The sequence below is a fragment of the Cibotium barometz genome, chromosome 17 (assembly GCF_041138505.1).
Source record: "Cibotium barometz isolate CiBa-2024 chromosome 17, ASM4113850v1, whole genome shotgun sequence".
In the NCBI taxonomy this organism is placed as follows: Eukaryota; Viridiplantae; Streptophyta; class Polypodiopsida; order Cyatheales; family Cibotiaceae; genus Cibotium; species Cibotium barometz.
Genome location: NC_141062.1, coordinates 5802537 through 5809952, shown reverse-complemented (window position 1 = coordinate 5809952; position 7416 = coordinate 5802537). Strand labels below are relative to the sequence as shown.

Below are 7416 nucleotides of genomic sequence, written 5' to 3'. Positions count from 1 at the left end.
GGTCAAATCTTGCGTTTCTTGGCTTAATCCTCTACTAAACTAATTGCTATTGATGGTATTGAAAGCATTTGAGTCATTTGAAGTCTAAGGTACCAGATCTGGACTCCCGGCATACTTTGTTTTCTACACACAAAACAGAGGATTAATTTGCTAATCAATGATTAATCAATACTAATCACTGTATTTTTGTGCAATTGAGGGTTCAAATTAACCACCATTAGGTATCTGATACAGATCCCTATAACTTCATATTGCAATTCGAGGTTGATTTGATACTCCAACCATCCCGTACAAATTGGTTACCCTTGATTTAATGTAATTTTCGACGATTTTATGCTGATAAATTTATCGTAATCATCTCTGAAACACCAAATTGAGTTGTAAAAGAGTAGACACTACCCTTGAATCTTGAAATTAGATCAAGAGGTAAGACCCCCTTCACATCATCATGAGTACAGACACAAGAAATAGCCAAATTTAATGGGGAGCAGTTTTACACATGGCAAACAAAAACCATGTATTTGCTCATGAGAAAAAATCCGTGAGGGCTAGTTGAGGGAAGAGATGAATGCTCAGAGGCGAGAGGAAAAAATGAGTGGAAGAGCAGGAATGAAAAAGCATTGAGACTTATTGCACTCAGTTTAAATGATGAAATCATTCATCACATCACAAGGATACAATGGGCAAAAGATGCATGGGATGAACTCAATAAATTATTTAGCACACAAGCTAAAAATTCAAAGATAAATCTGTTAATGCAATTCTACAAATTGGATATGACAGAAAGTGAACCTTTAACACACACTTAAACAGATATAAAAGCATTAAGCAACAACTGGCAGCTATTGGCAAAAAGGTAGAAGATGATGAGGCACTAGCAGTGCTTCTGAAGAGTGTGGACAAAGGTGAATATGAAAATATTGTAGCAACACTAAAGAATATACCTGAATTGAAGCTACACGAGATAGAAGGAGCTCTACTAGAGCAAGAGAGCAGAGGCAAAGGTGAATATGAAAATATTGTAGCAACACTAAAGAATATACCTGAATTGAAGCTACACGAGATAGAAGGAGCTCTACTAGAGCAAGAGAGCAGAGGCAAAGAGAAAAAATGACTCGACTCAACAACAAGAGAAGAAAAAGCATTCTTCACCCGAGGAGGATTCTCTCGAGGACGAGGAAGAGGCAGAGTAGGAGGAAGGACCTTCACTTGCCACAGCTGTGGAAAGCCAGGACACATGGAAAGAGACTGCTACAGCAAACCCAGTGGAGAAGGAAAACTTCATGGAGGCTCCAAAAAGGAAGTGGAGTCGGTTCATCTTTTCTCTGAGAGAGAGAGAGAGAGAGAGAGAGAGAGACCCCACAACCCAATGTAACCTGCCCCAACAAAGTAAAACCACCTCTGAGCCATCGATAATGTAGACCACGTGGTAGATGTATGTGTGAGCACTTTAGTCAAGGTCGCGGGCACTTGTAGTAAGCCTTGGACACATAGAGAGAGTGTATCAAGGACTATAAGTTTAGGGACTTGAGGCACTGATCGCGGACTATCAAGTAAGAGAAACTTGGTACAGGGTCCAAGTGTGCTAAGTTAACTTGAGGAGAGGTGTGCTAGGCACTAGTCGCGGACTATCAAGTACGAGAAAAACTTGGTATAGGATCTAGGTGTGCTAGGAGTATTCACTTGAGAGGAGGTGTTAAAATATACAAGTGAATAGGGTGTGTGCGAGAACAAGCCCTTGGTTAGAGGCTATAAAAGAGAATCTGTAAATGTGAGAGAACCTGTGAAAAGGTGAGAAGAATCTACTGGGAGAGAATAAAGGGTAACATGAGAAGATTTAAGAAGTGTGAAGATATTTTGGGAGATGTGGAGTGAATCAAGGAGAAATCAGTGGGATTAGATACTTGGATGTAAACACTATAAATTGAGGCATTGGCCTAATAAAAATTTGCTGATTTTTGATTATCCATGCCTACATTAAGCTATTAGTTAATTACTCACTTAATTATTTACTATTCGATTCTAGCATTTGATCCACCATAACTCATCACATTGCTATAATTTTAACAAAGCGTGTATCTATTTTTGGCTTATGGACTATTTTTATTAATAAAGCATAAATACTCAAGGAGTGGGAGAGATGGCAGACACTTCTTGAGAGAGGTCTTGAGAAAGGATAGATTACACCCAATACTCTCTCATGTGTTTATTTATGTTTTTATGCTATCTCTCATGGTAATAATTGAAGTTTATATTTAATCCGTTGAATAGCAAGTGATGTGTCTCTCCAAGATCCTATTTTCTTGTCATATTCACTCTATTTATAGAGTGGTTTATTTGTAACAAAGTTTCGTGACCAAAGGTGCATGTGTATGCAATGTTAACAAGAAGATAGCTAGAGACAAAATTAGGGTTCTTGGTACAAGGATGTGGACCAAACTTGCAAATTTATGCCCTTATATTCTTGTTGGTATGTCTAGCAGATATCTAGAATGGGAGGTGTACAAGACAATGATGTTTAGCCTTAGTACTTAATAGTCGCCTTGGAGAGCTTACAATACACATAGCTGAGCCTCAATACTTTAGGGTCACTTGAAAAGCTTACCAAAAAGCTAATTAAAACAACCTCCGTGCTGGCAAAGGCTAGCACTACTGTTCACCATCAATGTTATCACTTTGTCAAGGCCATTGAAAAGTAGGACAATAGTAGAGGGAGTAGAGGTATGGAAAGTTCTCTTCTCAACATATGTTACCTTGCATAGCCTCACTCTTTTGAGCAAGAAGATAGATGTGATAAAGAAAAAAATGGATAAGAAAAAGATACAAACACTCTCAAGAGGTTAGCTTTAATCCCACTAACATATGCACATGAAAAAAGAAGCAAGTACAAGCTTAGAGCACAAAGAGCAAGAGTGACAAGATTAAAAGCTCAATATGCAAAATGGGATATTGTGTTCTCATTACTCAAAAACTCATCTTGTATACATTGCATCTTGGTTTATACCATTACTCAGTAGTAGAGAGAGTAAAGGTATGGAAAGTTCTTCTCAACATCTATTACCTTGCATAGCCTCATTCTTTTGTGAGCAACAAGATAATACAAAAGGAGATGGATAAGAAAAAGATACAAACACTCTCAAGAGGTTAGCTTTAATCCCACTAACATGCACATGTAAAAAGAAGCAAGTACAAGCTTAGAGCGCAAAGAGCATGAGTGACAAGACTCAAAGGTCAATATGCAAAATGGGATGTTGTGTTCTCATCACTCAAGCTCTTAAAAAAATGGACACAACACAAATAAAATAAATGTTGTAAACTTTTTTTCATGTCTACATAAATTGACATGTACTTCTACAAAGAACTAAAGAAGAACTAGCAAGAGCTAATAAATAACATGACTTTTTGCATGATAAAAAATGTTAACAAAATCAAGATAGCAAAATCTAGGATTAAAGTTTCACTCAAGGCTTATAAACCAATGAAACATCTTTTACAAAAAAGTAAATGATTGGTAATATATTACAAAATATTATGCAAAAGCATTAACTATTTTGAGGGAAAACTTGTGAATAAGCATTATAGTTATTTGGAATGATTAGTTTTTACAAAAGATTGGGTCAAATCTCAACAAAATCAAAAAGAATAAACATCTACAACAACATTCATAGGAGAAGTTATCAATGTTGTGACCCATCTTGAATACAAATTAGCAAAATTTAAAAAAAAAACATTTACAACAACATCCTTTGTTTGTAGGAGAAGAGTATCGATGTTGTGACCCATCTGGAATACAAAGCAAGCAATATGGGATAATAAATAAACCATAAAACTTAACAATTTGTGGAGTTCAAACAAGGCAAGCCTTTTGCTAGTTAAAAGTAGTTCTTTTTTTTTAGTAGATTGGAGATAGCATCGGGCCTTGTGGTACAAACATGGAGTTCAAAGTAGTTCTTTATTTTCTAGTAGATTGGGAATATATCGTTGAGTCTTGTGGTACAAGCTTTGGCCTACCTATACATAAAGATGCCAACTGCCTTCACTTTGAGTTCTCCCTACACAAAGATCTCACAAGTTCCCAATTTTTTTTTAGAAGCCTGTTTTTGACACATCACATGCATGCCAATGCTTCAAATGCAAGCTATTTTTAGAAGCCTGTTTTTGACACATCACATGCATGCCAATGCTTCAAGGGCAAGCTAGCAACTTGTTACATGGATTTTAAAGCAACTGAAGGGATTAAAAAACGTGATATCCTTTGTCCTTGACGTCATTTGTCCAAATTAAATGTGACCTGACCAGCCACTATCAGTCACATGTGAAGAGCCCCTCTCATGGATTGCATGTTAGAAAAGGGTACTTGCCCGTAAGTGGCATTAAAGAAGACGCGAGCATGTTTGGCGACGGGATGAGGGTCCCATTAAACACGAGAAAATGGGAAAGCAAAAGATGTGTGACTCGAGCGCATACGATCACCACAACACATTCTTTTGATTCTCTTTGACAAGATTGAAGAATTCCGTGCGTTGCATCTCGTGACATGGGGGACGGGGCTCTCTCTCTCTCTCTCTCTCTCTCTCTCTCTCACAGGTTATATGCGGATTGTCTATTTCTCTTCTTCATTGGATTCCAAGGTGTTTAAAAGTTACAAACCAAAAGCATGAAGAAGTCTAGGATTTTGCCGCATTACGGCCAGTAGTGCTGTAATACATAAAGCATGATGTTGCAAAGCAAATGCATAATACTTACGGCAATAAAGATGCAGCAAAGCAAGTGTGCGTCCGTGGGGGCGTGGCAAAGAGCGAGTGGTAGCGGTACTAGAAAAAGAGTGTTTTGTGTGTGTGTGTTGTAGAAGTAGTAGTATTATAGAAGAGTTTCTTGACTCCTAGATGGTCGGAGCTATCAACGACACAATCTAGCTCTACGGCACATAAAATTAGGGTGGTGTATGTGTATTTTATTTTTTTATTTTCTTGGGTTTTTCTTTTTTGGGGGGGTGTGTTTGATGTGGATGCGCCTCTTCATTGGCTCAATGCAGAGAGCTTTTGGGATTGCAGGGCGATGAGGCTGGTGGTGGGGGAGTTGGGGGAGAGGAGGACGGCGTAGCCATCGGTGCCCACAGTGTTCTCGAGCTCTTCCGTACAGAGCTGCCACACGAGGGCCCCAGCCCCGGGTCCACCCGCCATGGCCGACGTGTAGATGGTGGCGTAGAGGGCCGAGAAGAGCGTGTCCCTCCTGTCCTCCGAGTAGTCCCCATTGCTCTTGGAGAAGCCGAACTCCGCAAACAACACTGGCTTCCCCACCCCATACCCATCCTCTATGTGAGCGCCCACCCACCCTGTCAAGAACTCCACTTGCTCCGAGAAGCTTGCACCAGGTAGCCTGTGCCCATCCACCACCACAATTAGTGCCATAATTACAACAGCAATTAGCCGTCATTGCCACATCACATCACATGCACACAACACATGAAAACTAACAACACTACACAGCCGTTGCTCACCATATGTCCGGATATGAGTGCACCGTTGTAAAATCAATGGAGGAGATCTGACTGTATCTTATGTAGTCCGTCCCTGTTAAAAGATTCATGCCAGAGGGGTTGAAATGCTGCTTGGCCACACTAGATGGCCCATAGAACCCTTCCAATCCAGCCTCCACTAGATGGTTGCAATCAATGGACTTTACATAAGATGACATCTCTTCAATCCAAGCCTGCATCCAACCACAATCTTCTACTTCGCAATCAAATCTACCAAAACAGACTCTACTTAATGAATAAATCCAGCCTAACATGTGGGAAAAACTCAGAAGAAAAAACATCTCAACGGTGAAAAGCTGCCCTCATACATGTAGGAAGGACTTGCTTAGAGATGAGAAAGGTGGGGAATTTTTACTGCAATTTTTTCGTACATGTAATGTGTCTCCGGAAGGATCACTTTGGCACCTTGGCTCATTCATGAGCTCCCAAGCAAAGATTGTGGGATCATCCTTGTATGCCACTCCAGTCAAGGTGTTCACCCTTGTAAGCATATCCTGTTCAAAAAAGTAACCCTTCAGTTAAGTCCACGAACTCAACTACCCACCACAACAAAAGCATTTCTACACCAAATCTTGTAACGGCCGTGTGGAGTTGGTTAACACACGTACAAAAGATTAAGACATTTTGAGAGCAATTACCTTGATGTAATTTTTGTAGTAGCCTTTGACAGTGGGATTCGTGAAAAAATCGTCCTCTGAGGACAATGATACACCTGCATTTCTTGCCCATTGCACGTACTGCGCTTTACCACCCATATTTGGGTAATTGTCAACCAGGCATAGGATTACTCTAATCCCGTTGCTCTTGGCTTCATTAAGCACAAAGTCTAGAGCCTGCATTATACAAATATAAGAGATCTTAAACTAGAGTGGCCCGTAAGCAAATTGAGAGCTCAAGATCCAGTGAGGAAACTGCTATACCTTAAAAGAGGATTCATCATACACTCCCGGAGAGACTTGCAATGCATGGTATCCTCCGTCATTGAAAGCCCATGTTCTGCACAAAGTGAGGCCCGTTGACGCAGCCTGTTGAAGTATTTGGCTTGCCATGTCCTTGGAATCAATAGCCACATAGGAGAGATAGTAAGCATTGAAGCCGTTAACGTAGAAGGGGTGACCGTTGACAACAAACTGTGATCCTTTTGTTGTCACAAAGCTATCAAAGTTGGAGTTTGAACTGTAGTAGGCTCCACGAACCCTAGGGATGAAAGAAAGGCACGCACAAAGTAGGAGAAAAACGTGTCTTGTAGAGTTGCAAATGCAAGCCATGGCTTGGGGAGAGAGAGAGAGATGGAGAGATTTAATGTAGCTTTTGATGGAGAGATTTAATGTAGCTTGTGAGAAGCTACAACAATGTGATTTATGTTCATGTGGATCCTTGGAAATCTAACGTATATGAAGAGTAGTTACTACCAACTCTCTTGATCATGCGGGCTTGTTGCTAGCAAAGTGGGTTCTGTTTGCTATATCCTACACTGCAAGGTTGGTAGATTCAATGAAACCAAAGGTGTGGCTCTTGTTGATGTTGTTTGGGGTGGTGAAACAAAAACTAAGATGGTGAAATGGGGCAAATCCTTTGTCGAGAACAAGATGAAGAGATGAAGGAGCGGTGAATGGCCTTTTTAACGAAGAAAAAAGCAACGACGAGGGGTACTCGATGGGCGTGCGTGACTTGCTTTGCTTATGGAAACGGTTATTTCACAAGCAAAGGGTTTTTTTGGGAGAGGCCGACCTACACAAAACCTTAGGTGCCCGTGATTGGTGCTGCAAAAAAAAGAGGGTTAACACTAACCTAAGAAACTAATGTCAAAAGACTATCCCTTGAGGGATAATTGTTTGGCGTCTGGTGCCATGGGTAGCTAGAGGAGACAGTTGGGG

General features: G+C 40.3%; 1 protein-coding gene across 1 annotated transcript; it reads right to left on the bottom strand.

The window, feature by feature from the left end:
* Nucleotides 1–4599: 4599 nt before the first annotated feature.
* Nucleotides 4600–7131, bottom strand: LOC147629614 (mannan endo-1,4-beta-mannosidase 7-like). The gene is made up of 5 exons (XM_086811104.1): nucleotides 6460–7131; nucleotides 6178–6372; nucleotides 5911–6033; nucleotides 5501–5712; nucleotides 4600–5379 (listed from the first exon to the last, which is right to left on the bottom strand). Exons 1-5 carry the CDS (start codon nucleotides 6805–6807, stop codon nucleotides 5019–5021), a joined length of 1239 nt encoding a protein of 412 aa, XP_086667230.1. The 5' UTR covers nucleotides 6808–7131; the 3' UTR covers nucleotides 4600–5018.
* Between the last annotated feature and the right edge of the window lie 285 nt (nucleotides 7132–7416).